Below are 17,086 nucleotides of genomic sequence, written 5' to 3' on the forward strand. Positions count from 1 at the left end.
GATTGTTTTTCATCATTTTATCTCTTTCTTCATGACAACTTAAATTCCAAAATGCTTCAAGTTCAACTGTTTAATCTTTTCTGTGTAAGAAAAACTACGAGCATGGACTAATTACATCTCTACTAGAAATTTCTTCCCAATTCACTGATAATACTTTGTTAGATTTCAAAGCTAGAAATAGCATTTCCAATGTTAGCTCATTTGTGCCTGACATTTATTTTTTAAAATATTAAGTACCTGTAATGTACCAGACACCCTTTTAGATACTAGAAACACAAGACAAGTAAATCAAAACATGTCAACCGTAAAATTTCTACTTCCTTTCAAAAGGCTTGCAGCTGCCCTAACCGGTTTGGCTCAGTGGATAGAGCCTTGGCCTGTAGACTGAAGGGTCCCAGGTTCGATTCTGGTCAAGGGCATGTACCTTGGTTTTGGGCACAGCCCCAGTAGGGCTTGTGCAGGAGGCAGCTGGTCGATGTTTCTCTCATCGATGTTTCTAACTCTCTATCCCTCTCCTGTCCTCTCTGTAAAAAAATAAATAAATAAAAATAAATCAATAAAATATATTTAAACAAACACAAATCAAAAGCTTGGAGCCTAGGAAGCAGAAAGAACAGGAAGTATTATTCCCAATGTAGAGGTGAAGAAGCTAAGTACTCAAGAATTAAAGGGTCCCCTCTAAGGCCCCATATTCAGTAATCCTCCCTGGCTCCAGGCTCAAGGCAAGCTCCAACATTTCTTCAAAGGAAATCCCACACTAGTATCCTAACTCCTACCTGGAAGTCCACGTGCTCTTTAAGTGGAACAGGTGTTCTCTGAGCGTCCCAGGAAAGCAAGGTGTGAGTGGGAGTTAGGATCCCAAGCAGCCTGGTAAGCAGACTAAGCTGATCTGAGGAAACCAGAGCACCGGGCCAAGGAGATGCCATTGCAATTGGGTGTCACAGGTGACTCATCAGGGGTGGGTGCTTTTGGGCCTCCTGATATTTTCCTGCAGGGTGAGGTGTCACATTTCCTTCGCACCTTTTGGACAACATCGCTCTTGTCCATTTCCACATTTTTCTGGTTTCACAGCCTGCTTTCATACCGGAAGCTAGTCATTGGCAGGAGATTTAGGGAATGAAGAACACGATTAAAAAAACCCAAAAAATGAGTCGGGGCCCTGGGAGAGGCCTAAAGTGGGGAAATTTGCCCTTTAAGAGCTTCCCCTACCCTAGCCCCTCAGAATGACAGCTCTCTAGCCTAGAGGACTACCTCTCCTGGCAGGCGCCGCGCGCCCCAAGGACACAGGCTGGCTGCCTCTCCGCTCTCCACCTCCTCCAGAACCAACCAATAGGAATCCCCGGCTTTGGTCTCCACCCGATCCGGACCACGCGGGAGCGGGGGCACTAAAACTACATTTCCCGAGGCGCCTTGCGCATGTTCTGACCAATCAACGCCCGGAATTCGGAAGCTAGGGGCGGAGCCGGATGCATAGACCACCCCATTGGCTAGGGGAAGCATAGAAGAGCCGGAACCCGGGAGCAAGAGAAGCGAAATGACATTTCCTCTTTAAATAGCTGGAGCGGGGCCCCGTGGAGAAATGGCCGCGTCGGCAGGTGGGTCGTATCGTGGCTAGCGAGGTGTGTTGCGGGGGGGGTGGGCCGGGGCCAGGCTCGGGCTGGGAGCTGTGCAGGTGGCGATGCGGCGCAGGAGAGAAAGATGGAGAGGTGAAGAGGGATGAGGGGAGGAGATGGATGGCGTGGAGGGCGGTGGGCGGTTCGGTCGGACGAGGATGGGGAGGCCGGGTACCCGACGCCGGTCCGACCTTTCGGGCGGCGGTTGAAGCGGTACTGGCGGCCGCCGCCTCGCGCGTCTCTGGGGAGGCGCGTGCCCGCGGCGCTCGGCCGGGACGGTCCGGCCGTTCGGTCCGCGCGGCCCCGCCGCGAGCGCGGGCTGCGGGCTCGCCGGGCTCCGAGGCGCGCGCGGGCTGGCGCGTGAACTCGCCTCGCAGCTCGCCTCCCCCAGGTGCAGCCTCGCGGCCCCGTTTGGTGGTGTCCACAGATGCACACATGCGTTTCCGTGCGGGAATAAAAGACGCCAAGCAAGCGAACACACCATCACACACACAAACAAACAAACACCCACGACGCCGTAAGTGGCCCCGAACTCCTTGTGGTTGTACGATTTTTCTCCTAGATTTAAATAAGTCCTCCCCAACACCGCATGGGATTCCATCTGCAGACACAGCCAGCGATGCCATGGACCCCTTTCACGCTTGCAGTATTCTTAAGCAACTCAAAACAATGTACGATGAAGGACAGTTGACAGACATTGTAGTGGAAGTGGATCACGGGAAAGCATTTTCCTGTCATAGAAACGTTCTTGCTGCCATCAGCCCCTACTTCAGGTATGACGATGGGGAGACCTCGGTCCGCGCCCCGCCGGGCTCCCCTCCCCTCGCACCGGCCACTTGATTCCTGTACTGACGCGCTGCAAGGAAATGAAACCCATGCGTTTGTTTCCTGAAAAAGGATATCAGGCCCTATTTTTTTCTTCTTGTTTTTGACTTGTCGGATTCTTCTAGCATTCAGGTGTGTGTGTGTGTGTGTGTGTGTGTGTGTGTGTGTGTGTGTGTGTGTGTATGTGTGTGTGTGTTTTAAGTTGTTAGTATGTTTCTGTCTGTTTCAGATAAATGACCAGAAAGTCTGAATTGTGCTGCCCAATATGGCAGCCATTAGCCACATGTGGCATCGAAGCCTTATTTAAAATTAAACACAATTAAAAACTTCAGTTCCTCCGGCACACTATCCACAGTTAAAGTGCACAGTAGCCACATGAGGCAGTGGCTGCCACATGCACAGCCCAGAGAGGGCACTTCCATCCCTGAAATGGTATTGGGCAGTGCCGGGCTAGAATTGGTTCCAAACATTTATCCATGATGCATATGTCTTCAGTGCATGTAACTCTTTTAGGGTTTAAAACATAATAACCTGTTCTTTTTGAAAAGAAACTACTATTAATAGATTGTTTTAATGCCTTGGGGATAAAAGCAGTGAAATAAAAATAAGTGAAACGTAGTTTTCTGTGTACCTTATGCCCCAGACTAATAATTATTTCCAAGATTTCAAAGCATTTTGAAGCTAAGTTCTCATTTTCATTTATATCCATCTTTGAATAAAACTTTGAAAAGTTAATTTTTTTTTCCAATGTCCAACAGTTCTGAGTCCCTGTTTCAATGTCAGACAGTTCCTTATGTGTACATGTCAGCAATGATATCTGGATGGTGGGCGAAAAGTTAAATTTTAAAACTGGAGTCTAAAGTATAATTTCACATTCTAAGAAAACACCAGTGATAAAGGCAGCTTCCTGCTTGAGTTTAAGTTCTCCTTTTGTTTCAAATGCTTTTTTTTTTTTAAAAGCCATTCAATGTCCAATAATGTGCATGAATGAACAGGAAGTAATTTTCTCAACCACACTGTAAGTGCTTTTTCCTTTTGAAGGTGCTTACCTTTATAGGGCATATGGCAGTGTCCTGTTCCACGTGGTAGTTTCTGGTTCCTGTTTCTCAGAACACAGTTAAATATAGTCACTTCCCCCTCATGCTTGTGATGTAACCATTTAGACTTGCTAGGGTAGGTCATTGGACTATTAAGTATTAACCGTCACGAGGCAGTGAGCTGGAAAGGAAAAAAAAGACACTCATACACAAAAATTCTGAAGTTTGGGCTGGTAATGGAAACTACTGGTGAGATTCACGTATCCGGACTATCCATTAGATATGGTTAGGATCTTTATGCATAAAAATATTGAAATAAATGTCATAAGTAAATACTCATCAAGCTCTGGGCTAAGCTTACTTTGCATATATTGCTTTATATCATATTTAAAACTCTGTCTCTGCATAGTTGTTATTCCCATTCTACATTTCATAAAACTGAGGCGGGGGTGGAGGTTAAGTGGCCTGTCTAAATTGTCTAGGAAGTGGCAGAGGTTGGATTTGATTCCAGAGCTAGGCTTCTTAGTCACTGTATGGCTTTTAAGGAACAAGAGTGTGGGTTCTCTTTAAAGCTGCCTTTCAGGAATTTTTACTGTATAAGATTTAAATAGTTTTTTAAAACCCAAAACATTGAACTTCAAAGTGAAAATGTCTGTGCCTTACTGAAATGTTATACTGTATTATATCATTGAATGTCATACTTTTAAAATTAGTTTTGAAGACCTAGACAAATCACTTTAAAAGAAGTATGCTTTAATATAATTTTTTAATTTCTAAGAAATTAGATATCCGAATTCAAATGAAGATATTTGGCTAGAACACTTAAGGATGAGGTTTTTTCTCTTGCTTGTCGTTTTTGTACAGAAGTTTCTGGCACAGTGCAGTGGCTGCTGTGAAATCTGGAAAGTCGTACTTAATGGTTTCTAAGTCTTGCATCGCATCGCTGGTGGAAGAATTAGAATAGCTTGGAATCTGGCATGGCTGTTTCATGGTCCCAATGACTTCTCAGAATTAACATTTCTATTATTACAAAGGCTTTGCTGCTCAGGGTTGTGTGACCGAGTGCTCCTGCTTTACATAGCGTTTACATGAAGCACCTGTTAGAACCCAGGAGCGCTCGTCAGGTGTCACCGCTCCTGTTGGGAGACCAGCCTGCTCAGGTCAGCAGTGGTTCCCATGATAAAGGGACCTGGACCAGAGCTCTCCTTTGGGAGCTAATCTGTGCCTAATGAAGGCTTTATCTTTATCTTTAATTGGTAACTGTATCGCTGAGTTTTTCGGCACCTGAATTGAAAACCAGCTCATACATTGGAACATCTAGTTCTCAGTCATCAAAAAAAGCCTGTGTGATATTACACGTAAAATTTACATTGTAGAAGTGAAAATAGACTCAAAGATGGTTAACCCAGGCAGCAAGCTGGGTCCTTGTGATACCTTGTATACCTCCAGTATTTCTCAGATTGCATTTTTAAATTCATTTGATTTCCAAAGGACTGGAAATCTTCCTATTTAAGAATATTTTCCTTAGCATGACACTAAAATTAACCTGGGAGGTGTCTGGGTCTGTGTAGTTCACTTTATCCCCAATGTTAGGTCAGTTTTTTTCAATAGGCATCTGGTCAGCATCTAGGCATGCAGCCCCTTTGTGAAAAGGCTTTAAAAGAGCTTTTGATTTGATTTTTATATTTTAATTTTAAGAGCAGCTTTGAAAGAAACCTTAAAGGAAGAAAAGAAATACAAATAATGTTTGTAAATAGCTAATACTTAAAGAGCCAAGCTTTGGCTATTTAATTTTTTGGCCAAGAAAGGCCTATAAATGCACAGTTAAAAAAAAAAAAAAAAAGCTTGGCCTCAAAGGCAAAAGTTTGGGGTTTAAAAACCATTATCTCCAAGAATCAGTTAATTCCTAAATTCTCTTTAGAAGTAGACATTATTATCAGCCTACCATAATCTTTATTGATACACAGATATAAATAGGTAAAATATGGTAACTATGAGAATATTAAGTATATTTTTTTAAGAAAAGGTTTTCAAAATGTCCAAGGATAAGTGAAGCTCTGTATATTCCTTATGAATAAATACAAGTAGGTAGAAAATAAAGAACTTATGAAGAGTGATTTGTTTTTTTCTAAGCTGAAAATTTTAAAGATATATTTTGGGCATGAGTTGCCTTGTCAATTTTTCCTGGGACATGAGAAGTTTTGCTAGACAGTCTCTGTATCCTAATGCATCACATTAACACCCTGTAAGTGTTGAACTTTCTGACTAGCCTGGGGATTTAAGATCTCAAGTCCCTAATGCAACTTGACCAGAAGCCTGGGTAGGAGCTCTAAGGAATAGAAGGTGTCCTGGAATATGTTGTCTCGGAGCTGGCATAGAGTGGACTGATCCCGATAAGATTTTCGAGTTTAGTCAGACTGCATTCTTCTGCTCGATGAGCAACTTTAATCCCCATTCAGAATATCAGGAAACACATTAGGAGATATTTTTCAGTTTCAAGGGTTATGTTTGTGGTAAATTTATACTGCTAAATATTTGCCACCATAATTGTTATTTATAGCGCACATATAATATTAAGTACTTTTTCCTTCATAGATCCATGTTCACTAGTGGCCTTACAGAAAGTTCTCAAAAAGAAGTTCGAATAGTCGGTGTTGAAGCGGAATCAATGGAGTTAGTGTTGAAGTATGCCTACACCTCCAGAGTTGTTCTGACAGAGGCCAATGTTCAAGCCTTGTTTACTGCAGCTAGCATCTTCCAGATTCCTTCCATCCAAGACCAGTGTGCTAAGTATATGATCAGTCATTTGGACCCACAAAACTCTATTGGGGTCTTCATCTTTGCCGATCATTATGGTCATCAGGAACTCGGATATCGATCAAAAGAATACATTCGTAAAAAGTTTCTGTGTGTCACCAAAGAACAGGAGTTTCTCCACTTGACAAAAGACCAACTGATAAGTATACTAGACAGTGATGATTTAAACGTGGACCGAGAAGAGCATGTTTATGAAAGCATTGTAAGGTGGTTTGAATATGAACAGAATGAAAGAGAAGTGCACCTTCCAGAAATTTTTGCCAAATGCATACGTTTTCCTCTAATGGAAGATACCTTTATAGAGAAAATCCCCCCTCAGTTTGCACAGGCTATAGCCAAAAGCTATGGAGAGAAGGGACCATCCAATACTAATGGCTGCACACAAAGACTGGGAATGACTGCATCGGAGATGATCATATGTTTTGATGCTGCCCACAAACACTCAGGAAAGAAGCAAACAGTGCCTTGTCTAGATATAGTCACAGGAAGAGTGTTTAAATTATGCAAGCCGCCAAATGACCTGAGAGAAGTGGGGATTCTTATATCACCAGATAATGACATTTACATTGCAGGAGGATACAGGCCCAGCAGCAGTGAAGTATCCATTGACCATAAGGCAGAAAATGATTTCTGGATGTATGACCATTCCACCAATAGGTGGCTATCCAAACCGTCCTTGCTTCGAGCCAGAATAGGCTGCAAGCTGGTGTATTGCTGTGGTAAGATGTATGCCATTGGAGGGCGTGTTTATGAAGGTGATGGGAGAAACTCACTAAAATCTGTGGAGTGCTATGACAGCAGAGAAAATTGTTGGACAACCGTTTGCGCAATGCCTGTTGCAATGGAGTTCCATAATGCTGTGGAATACAAAGAGAAGATCTATGTTTTACAGGGTAGGTGCCTCAGTGGCTTAGTTCTTCATGAAAGGGTAGCAGGTAAAGTTGTCAAATTGTGTTTTACTTATGTTCTTCCTGTGTTTTGACATCATGTGGAATAAGTATTTTTGAAAGCATTCTTTAATAAGTAGTAGTTCAGTATTTTTGGAGGACTATTTCAGAGCTGTTTTTAAGACTTGAAACAAGAAAGCGAGGTTGATACATGACCTTTTTTTGCTCTTCAATAACATATAATCAGGAGATGTAGCAACTATTTTTTCTTATGGAACTTAAAGATTAGTTTAAAAGAGAAAGAACAAAGCATTAACTAAGGTTATATTAATCAATTACCCAAGAATTTTGTATAAGCTTTATGATTGCAAAGGTTATGAAGAGTTTTAAATTATAGCCTTCCAATTTTAATTTCAGTGCAGTTTATTTTACCTTCCCTGATATGTTTTTTTCACTGGAAACTTTGAGATGTCATCTTTTTCTTACTTTTAACATTATAAATAAGGGAATATTCAATATACTTAGCTTTTTAAAAGATTTTAAGTGATATCGGAGAGGTAGAAAAAGTGACTAGGTGAGAATAAATAAGACATTTGTTCCAAGGTACTGATTTGAGAAAACTAATGTTTTCCTTGTGTTTGGGTTTACACATTTTAGTTGTTTGAATGTTGAATGCAATGTCAATAATACCGTCATCCTTATCTCTCCTCTGTGTTTCTTAATTGCTTACATATGAATGTTTTCTGTACTTACGACTTTAATAAAACAAGAAAAAAGGGGCAACTTTTTTGTAGATACACATGAGTTTTAAGTTCTTATCCTATTGTTTTCTTTAAGTTATGTTCTTTGCTCTAATCCTTTATTTGACTTAAATTTTCCTAGCAAAGCTTAAACTTATATATTTAAAGTTCAGTAAAAGTTAATTCTCCAGGAATAGTACTCTCTAGTGCCTTATTTTAGGTGAGAAACACAGGCATGGTTTAGGTTTGTTGGTCTTGCTGAAAACTGGAATATAAGAATGGATGTATAATCTATTGAGTGTGGTTGTATAAGTTGTAGCATCCAATATGATGAAGCTCTCTTTACATGTATTTTGGTCTTACTGGCTAACCAGTTAGTCGATCCATATAGAATTAATTGTAAGACACTCAATTGGAAGGTAAAGGTTGTATATTAATATAAATACTAAAGCAAAGGAGCATTGAATTAATAGAATTTCAGGGCTGGAATGAACATTGTTTGATCCAAGATTATATTTTATATAAGAGGAATCTGAGGATTTTCTTAACTGCCCATCATTGCTTTTAATTTATTAAAGTGGATTTTAGATTGTAAAAGTCAACTTTCTTTTATGTATCATCTTTGCTTTCCACAAGAAATTTGGAGAAAGGTAGTACATGTTAGAAAGTTTTAATTCCTATATTCTTTACTAAGAATCCTGTTAGAAGTTCATTATTTAAGGGCAGGTGATGTGCAAGTGAAAGCAGGGAGTTTAACAAGCTATTTTAAGAAAAACTGAAATCACAGCATCATTATTAAGTAGACAGTTAATTTTGTAGATCAGAGTAAACCTAGTTCAAAACAGTTTTCAAGGAGAAGCTCAATTTAGAAGTAGGTATTTCTAATCTAAACAAAGCCTCTTTATATAAATAAACTTGATATGAGTAGTCAGAAGCTTATGTAGGTACTATCTGTAGTTATTGTTGCATCATTTAATCTGTTCATAAAGGGTTCAGATTTTTATATGAAGGATTTTATAGAAATGTTATAATTAGCTAAACTCATAAATCTTCACTAGTTGAATTCTTTCAGACATTTTAATATTAGCAGTCTGGACTCAGCACACCCTTTTATTGTTAAAATAGAATTGAAACAGATTCAAAGTCACCTCTATAAACTCTGTATGTGTTTTCTATCATGTAAAGCATGTTTTCACCTCTTGAATATTTGTCTTTGCATTATGGCAACATTAAAATGAACACATAAGTGCACCATAGACACAAATCTCAACAATTCCATGTACTATCTTCTAATTAAATAATGAGCAAATAAATTTAGAGTGGCTTATTCATGATCAAGCTATATATATACTTTGACCTCACTGGCTAACCATCTATAATAATAAAAGCATAATATGCTAATTAGGCCAGATGTCCTTCCTGACGAAGCCAGGGCTGCGAGGGAAGCCCAGGTCCCGGGTGCCAGAGGGAAGCTGGTGCTGGCAGCCAGGGGAAGGAAGGCCTACTCTTGCACAAATTTCGTGCATTGGGCCTCTAGTTAGTAATAATGCTTTTGTAGAACTGGCTTAAAATAAATTTTCTGAAATATATAATTGGATAGAATAAATGGAAACAAGATCTTTTTTTAAGTTTTTTAGTTTATTTCTTTCAAAGTTTTTATTTATTGATTTTAGATAGAGGAAGGAAGAGAGGAAAGGAGAAAGGGAGTGAGAGGGAGGGTGAGAGAGAGAAAGAGAAAGAAATATTGATTTGTTGTTCCACTCATTTATGTATTCATTGGTTGCTTCTTGAATGTGCCCTGACTGGAGATTGAACCCACAACCTTGGTGTATGGGGACAACACTCTAACCAACTTTGTTACTTGGCCAGGTCCAAACCAGGGTCTTAACTATTGTTCTGCCATCAAGCCAAAATAACTCCTCACCTCTCCCCATTATGAACACTCCCAGTTCAGGTTGACTATAATATTCTGTGTTACGTTGTGCGATGGAACAAAGAAGTTTTAGGCTATTTTATAATGTATCTCTGGAGATTATAAAAGCAATATTTTAGAAAGTGAAATATTTGAAAAATTATGTTCTTTAGTCTTCAACATACAACCAAAAAGAGACATGTAAATGTACATATTCTTGTTTTTTCTCTCTCTCTCTTTTTTTTTTTTAGGAGAATTTTTCCTCTTCTATGAGCCTCAAAAAGACTACTGGGGTTTTTTAACCCCTATGACTGTGCCTAGAATCCAGGGCTTAGCCGCTGTATACAAAGACTCTATCTACTACATAGCTGGAACCTGTGGAAATCATCAACGCATGTTTACTGTAGAAGCCTATGACATTGAGCTAAACAAATGGACTCGTAAGAAGGACTTTCCATGTGATGAATCCATCAATCCATACCTTAAACTGGTACTTTTCCAGAATAAACTTCATTTATTTGTCCGAGCTACTCAAGTGACTGTTGAAGAACATGTCTTCAGAACCAGCAGAAAAAATTCTCTTTATCAGTATGATGACATCACTGACCAGTGGATGAAAGTATATGAGACCCCAGATCGGCTCTGGGACCTTGGGCGGCATTTTGAATGTGCGGTTGCTAAACTCTATCCTCAGTGTCTTCAGAAAGTACTTTGAGTAGCCGGCCTTAGTGAGCTCACTGACATCTACTGCTTGCGGAAACTTGTCTTTCAGTGATACAAGAAGTGCTGTCAGTATTTAAGAAGGCTGAGAGCTTGTGCACGGAGTGAGCGCTCTGAAAGATCACAGTGTAGGGAGGGATGTCTTTTCATCCTTATGATGTTTTCATTTCAGTAGCAAAAGGTAACAAAGTGCAATTATCAGCTTTTTTTTCTGGTATAAAAACAATCATTTTCATTCTAGAATTTTGTGGTAGTCTCTGAGATACCAGATGAATTAATAACTATGCAGTCTTATAAGAACAATTAGGTATTATTGGTTAGAGTTATCTAAAATAGTTTGATGTGACTTTTTATTTTAAATACGGGTAAAACTCTGAGGCAATATCACTAGGACTTTAGCTGTGACCTATCCAACACAGAGAAGCACTAACTTAGATTCTCATTTTTAATATATATATATATATATATATATATATATATGTACTGCTTCCAAGTGTACTGAGATTTAATTGTGTTCTGTTATTAGAGTAGATCGAAGGGAAAAACAAATCATCTCAGAAAGAACTTTCAGTCTAATTATTTCATATTTCCCATATAGCTTTAAATTAAGCTGAAGTTTTAAAGTAGCTATTTTTTTGTTGATAACTTTCTCAAGTGCTAACACTGTCTTATTTAAAAAATCCTGAAAAGGGTTCAAATTCACAGGTGGCTGGTGCTAGTATAAGTTCATTCATGTATATAGCTAAGTGGATTTAAATTGTCTGAGCCTCTGCTTACCTTTCAAGTTGGTACGTGAGTTCTGTGGCCATCATACTTTACTGTTGAACTCTTGTGATTTCACAAGATTCTCTACTTACATGATAGCAAGATATGGCCAGTTATTGGTGTAACTCAGTCTTAGAATAGTGAGAAGATTGAACATAGTTTGCACTAATACGGGCCATTTTGTTACCTGACCTCCTTTTCCATCCTCTACTTGTCTAGTCTTAATCGGTACAATGAAAGGTAACTTATTTCTGTTCTGCACAGAGCATAATGTGAAGTTTTATACCTACTTTTAAAATTCTGTTTTACAGAAACAAAACTCCTGCAGTGGTTGAATTTAATGGCTTTTAAGTTACATGTGACAATTAAAACCTCATTTTCTTTTTAAATTTTGCACTTAACAGTGATAAATATTTTTACGTTGAAAACTTTGCTCTAGCTGAAGGTGACTGAGAAGGAAAAGAGTGAGTGAGTAGGACCATAGCATTATAGGTACTAAATCACATCTCATATTTAACTGATGAATTTCTAACAATCAGTTAGGAACATTCACATAAAGGACAAACCAACTCATTCATAATACCTTAGGAAGATATTTGAATCAGTAACTTATTTTTTACTATGCCTAGAATCATCAGTAAAGGATACAGGTATAGTGTAGAGTCTGTCCTCAGCTAGAACATTTTGATTTTCTTAAAGAAAACAAATTGGCATGGTTTGTATTAGAAACTCTTATATAAATTGTGATGTGGTACTGTGAAACAATTTTAAAACATTGCCTCTTTGCATCACATACCTCGTTTTTCAGAAACTTTCCAAACTTAGACCTCTACAGTAGGAAATGTTTTCTGAAGAATTCAAAGTAGACAGGATTTATAGAATTAACATTCTAAAATCTAGCCTTGTGAAGCTAGATATGTGGTTCTTTTTCTTACTGGCCTTGAGAATATATAATCTCTTTATAAACTTTGTCAACCAATAACCTTTTTTCCTTCCCCGTTTTTCCTTCATCTTCATGCTGTTTGGGAGCTATTTCTATGATTTTTTTCAAGCATCTTTAAAGTGTTGCATTGCAAATGAGAGGAAAAAAGACAAAAGTAATTAACTTTTGCAAAAGATGTTCATGTAATTTATTTTTTGAAAGCTTTATTGAGTATCTAAGATTTCCTGATGCTTTTTGACAATCTTCTGTATTTATTTAGGAAAAATATGTTACTTGAAAATATGACATAGAACGCTGAGTTAGTAATTTACATGTGCCGTGTGACCAATACTAGTAGGAGTACAACATGCTGTGGTCCCACAGTAGGTTTTTTTTCTATTGATCTGCACAACAGTTGATCCTTTTACTATAAAAATTTATGTTGAGAGTGTGATCTAAGTATAGTGTGTCAAAGCCAAGGTTTAGAATTTGCTATGGGAAAATAGAAGATATGTTGAATTTTGTATAAATAACTATTTGTTTAAATGATATAACTAGGATACTTTGCCACTTTTTAAATGATTTGGATATGAAACTAAGATGACTAATATGTGTGGATATATGTTTAGATAGTGAAGGTACATTTGCATAGTATGTTGAGAATATAAGTAAAATGCACAATGGGACCGAAGAATTAAATAAAATAAAAGTCTAAAATATGCCTGTCCCACTTTAACTTTGTTTTTGCATTTGAAGAATGTATGTAGCACTTTCCTATATATATTTTTAGACATTGAAAACTGGACTTGGTGTAACTATATTATAGGAAAGTTTTAATTGTATTCTTTAGTTTCCCATCTTTGTTTTCTGTTATCCTGCAAAGTTGATGCATAAGTATCAAGCTCATCTCATTGGTGCATGAGAAAAAGTGGAAGTGATCCGCAAGGAATCAGATTCCCTATGTGAAGCAGTTTAAATGTCATTCATTGTTCAGTGCTCAGGTATGTAGTAAGTACTGTAGTCCTTTGGGGGCAAATGTGTAGATATTTTTAAACATTTTGCCATAATTGCACAGTTTTTTGCATTTTTACATGATGGCATTGTTTCTTATAATAAAACTTTTTTCTGATTGAAAACTTCCATTGTAAACTGACCTCTGACTAGTGAATTTGCAGAATGAATATTTGGTGAAAATCAGGAAATATCTTATGTCATGGTGGACTAAAATGAGATTTTAATCTACCAAATATTTGGCTTCTGGTGCATAATGAGCTAGTTAATATCACCTTACATAATGCTCGTTAAATTCTAAAGCAAGCTCACTTATATTGGTAACACCTTTGTTCCACTTATTCTGGCCTGACCTCTTATTATTCCACTCCTTTCTCTCACATTTCATATCCAATCCATGAGAAAACCCTCTTGCCTCTTCCTTTAAAATACACCCAGATTCTCACCAGTTACCACTTGCACCACTGTCACATTAGCCTAAACTAGCCTACCTTGTCTACTTGAATACATTGGCTAGTCTCCCTTTGATCACCTTTGAGTCCCAGTAATCTATTCTGTTCTCCACACAGTAGCCAGAGTGATCCTGTTGAAATGTAAATCAGTTATGTTCCTCCTGCTCAAACCCCTCCAATGGCTTCCCATCTGCCTTTGTATGAGAGCCAGACTCTTTTCTTACATGATTTACACCTCCAGCCCCACCTCTTGGACCTCATTGCCATTCCATCAGCTCACACTGCTGTTCCTCCAGCATACCAAGCCTTTCCAACTCATTTATTCAAGTCTATTGAAATTCCATAGAGGCTTTCCTGACCACTTTATGTAAAAAAACACCTTTCTTCAGACTCAACCCCCCACCGTTACCACCTGTTTTTTATTGCTTTCTTTTTCATATAGCTTTCCCCACTGAGGTGGAAGCTCCATGAAGGCTAGGAATTGGTTTTGTTCATTATGTACCTCAGATCAATGCCTATGGTATATGAGGTAGTCAATACATGTTTATAACAAGAAATGAATTTTCAGGTAAGTCTTAAAGCAACCTGAAAAGTGGTAGGATTGATAATATCTCTATTTTATCGGACAGGAAACACAAAGACCAAGTGAATTGCCAAAGGGGCTCACCTGGGATAAGAATCAGGATTTCCACTTTCACCTTAACCTAGTTCCTACATGCTACATTAGTTCCAAACAAAATTGATAGGAAAGGTAGATGTGTTGCATCTTGTGTTTAATGATTACTTTTTCTGAGTCCCAACTTTTCTCCTACACTATTATTTAAAACTAGTGTCCCAGTACACAAATTCATGCACATTGAAAGGAAATTACTTAGAAAAAATATTTTATTGCTATTCACCCTTTCTCTATAATAGAAGTGTCAAATAAATTTACGATAGACAATGACAGATGGAAACACACACGTGTTATTGGTGCCAGCGAGAGCTCTATATGTATCGCACAAGTGCGAGTCAACATAGCCTTTTATATATATAGAATAAACTTGCTTAATTAGACCTGCTTTCTGATTTAGCTAAACTTTTTCTAGCCCAGTGAAGCACCCCAACTTCTCTTTTAGGTAATTGTCAGCAACACAGCAGTAAATATCAACCTGAAGCAGATTATTATTTTAGATCACAAAGGGAAAACCAAGTGTGAAATATTTAACTGTAGTAGTGTTTGACTATATTCTGTGCAGTGAGAAAACCTGAAGTCATTTTCAAGTTCCACCATTTTTTACTTCTTTTTGGTTGGGTCAAGTTTCTAAACTTTCTAAATCTCCATTTCCAGCTAATAAAAAGAAAATAGGATTCTACCAGGTCTCCTATCTACCTACTCCAGGACTTCTGTGAGGATCAAATGAGATGAAGCACGTGAAAACGCTTCACAGACATTTGGTTAAAGTGTAAAATGTTTGCACCTGGCTATAAAGCAAGTCTTATTCCGGGGCTGAAGAAACTCCAAGGAGGCTAATCACTAGGAAGATGAAGCCGAGCGTTGCTATGTGATGTCATTACCTGGCACCCACAGCAACCATTTCTGGGCTGGGCTGTGGGCCACATTTTGCACCATGGGCTCTTGGCAGCATTGGCTGCGATTTGGTGGGCTGTCGCTCCGGTTGGTGGCAGGGCCTGCGTCCCACTTGGGGGAAGCTGAGTGTTGGTTTGTCCATGCCAGATCTGCAGTGCCGTTTCTTTTCAAATGGCCAGTGCGCATCATGGCAGCCCCTGAGTTAAGCGGCTGCCTCCTGGTAGTCAGTGTGCATCATAGCTACCAGTAGGATGGTCGGATGGACACTTAGGCTTTTATATATATAGACTAGAGGCCCGGTGAATGAAAATTCATGCACTGGAGGGGGGTCCCTCTGCCCGGTCTGCCCCTCTCACAGTTTAGGAGCCCTCAGGGGCGGGAGGCAACCCAGTGATCAGGGGAAGGCGACGCCCTATCACACCTCTGCTGCTGCCACTGCCGTCAACGCAAGCCTCAGCTGGCCCTGGTTACCTGAGCCTCGGGTGGCCCTGGGCGACTGGGCAGCCGCCATCCGAAGCTTGCCTGTGCCTTGGGCTGACCCTGGGCGGCTGGGGGGCTGAGGAGACTGGGTGCTGCCATCTTTGAGGGCGGGGCAGTCAATTAGCATATTCCTTTCTTACTGGCTGTGGGCACTGCCATCTTTGCAATGGCGTGAGGGTCAATTAGCATATTCCCTCTTTATTAGATAGGATATCTACCGTAGTTTAACTGTGGTTAATTCTCAATGAGGGAGTAGATGAGGTAGGAAAATACTTGCTCTTTGTTGACCCACTTACACCCCACCATCATGCTAATTATGAGTTCTGTCTCTCAAATAAGTTGAAGAGAAACAAAAAGAAAAAGCTTGAGAAATACTAATTTAGACTGTAGTCATGCACCACATAATGACTTTTCAGTCAACAACGGGCTGCTTATACAACGGTATTCCCTTCCTATATAATAAAAGGCTAATATACAAATCAACCGGACGGTGGAATGACCGGTCGCTATGATATGCACTGACTCCCAGGGTGCAGATGCTCAACACAAGAGCTGCCCCCTGGTGGTCAGTGTGCTCCCACAGGGGGAGCACTGCTCAGCCAGAAGCTGGGCTCACAGGCTGGCGAGTGCAGCGATGGTGGCGGGAGCCTCTCCCTCCTCTATGGCAGTGCTAAGGATGTTCGACTGTTGGACATCCCCCGAGGGCTCCCCAACTGTGAGAGGGTTCAGGCACAGCCTCTAGTAAGATTATAATGGAGCTTGCCGAAACCGGTTTGGCTCAGTGGATAGAGCGTCAGCCTGCGGACTGAAAGGTCCCAGGTTCGATTCCGGTCAAGGGCATGTACCTTGGTTGCGGGCACATCCCCGGTGGGGGGTGTGCAGGAGGCAGCTGATCAATGTTTCTCTCTCATCGGTGTTTCTAACTCTCTATTCCTCTCCCTTCCTCTCTGTAAAAAATCAATAAAATATATTAAAAAAAAAAAAAAAAGATTATAATGGAGCTTAAAAGAATTCCTACCACCTAGTGACGGAGCCATTTAATATCACATTACAACATATCACTCTCATGTTTATGGTGATGCTGGTGTAAGCCTGTGGTGCCAGGCATATAAAAGTATAGCACATACAATAATGTACAGTACTTAATCCTACCTAATAATAGACAAATAAGCAAATTGACCATACCTCCAACACACCCACAAGCCACGCCCACCATCCAATCAGAGCGAGCATGCAAATTAACCCAAACCAAGATGGCTACAGCCACAGAGAGCAAGGTTTCCTAGGTAACAGGAAGCCAAGCTTTCCGTCTGCCCTTGCCAGGCCTAAGCCTCC

At 39.7% G+C, this 17,086-nt stretch overlaps 1 protein-coding gene across 4 annotated transcripts; it reads left to right on the forward strand.

Annotated features, from left to right (window-relative positions):
- The first annotated feature begins 1,506 nt into the window (after nucleotides 1-1,506).
- KBTBD8 (kelch repeat and BTB domain containing 8) lies at nucleotides 1,507-13,402 on the forward strand. Of its 4 annotated transcripts, none has more exons than XM_079795119.1 (4): nucleotides 1,507-1,595; nucleotides 2,176-2,386; nucleotides 6,071-7,227; nucleotides 10,083-13,402. In XM_079795119.1, the coding sequence occupies exons 1-4, from the start codon at nucleotides 1,580-1,582 to the stop codon at nucleotides 10,544-10,546; spliced, it is 1,848 nt and encodes a 615-aa protein (XP_079651245.1). In that variant the 5' UTR covers nucleotides 1,507-1,579; the 3' UTR covers nucleotides 10,547-13,402. The 4 variants fall into 4 exon arrangements, with proteins under 4 accessions (XP_079651245.1, XP_079651244.1, XP_079651242.1 ...); XM_079795118.1 differs by lacking the exon at nucleotides 1,507-1,595 and adding an exon at nucleotides 1,646-1,706; XM_079795116.1 differs by lacking the exon at nucleotides 1,507-1,595 and having other exon boundaries at nucleotides 1,722-2,386.
- The last annotated feature ends 3,684 nt before the right edge of the window (nucleotides 13,403-17,086 follow it).

Source organism: Cnephaeus nilssonii, assembly GCF_951640355.1.
Source record: "Cnephaeus nilssonii genome assembly, chromosome: 17".
Lineage (NCBI taxonomy): Eukaryota > Metazoa > Chordata > Mammalia > Chiroptera > Vespertilionidae > Cnephaeus > Cnephaeus nilssonii.

Bases quoted from the DNA above. Each gene is read 5' to 3' on its own strand.
- KBTBD8 (XM_079795116.1), top strand. From the start codon at position 1,734: ATGGCGTGGAGGGCGGTGGGCGGTTCGGTCGGACGAGGATGGGGAGGC. The intron at 2,387-6,070 runs GTATGACGATGG...TTTCCTTCATAG, and splicing joins GCCATCAGCCCCTACTTCAG to ATCCATGTTCACTAGTGGCC. The intron at 7,228-10,082 runs GTAAAGTTGTCA...TTTTTTTTTTAG, and splicing joins TCTTCATGAAAGGGTAGCAG to GAGAATTTTTCCTCTTCTAT.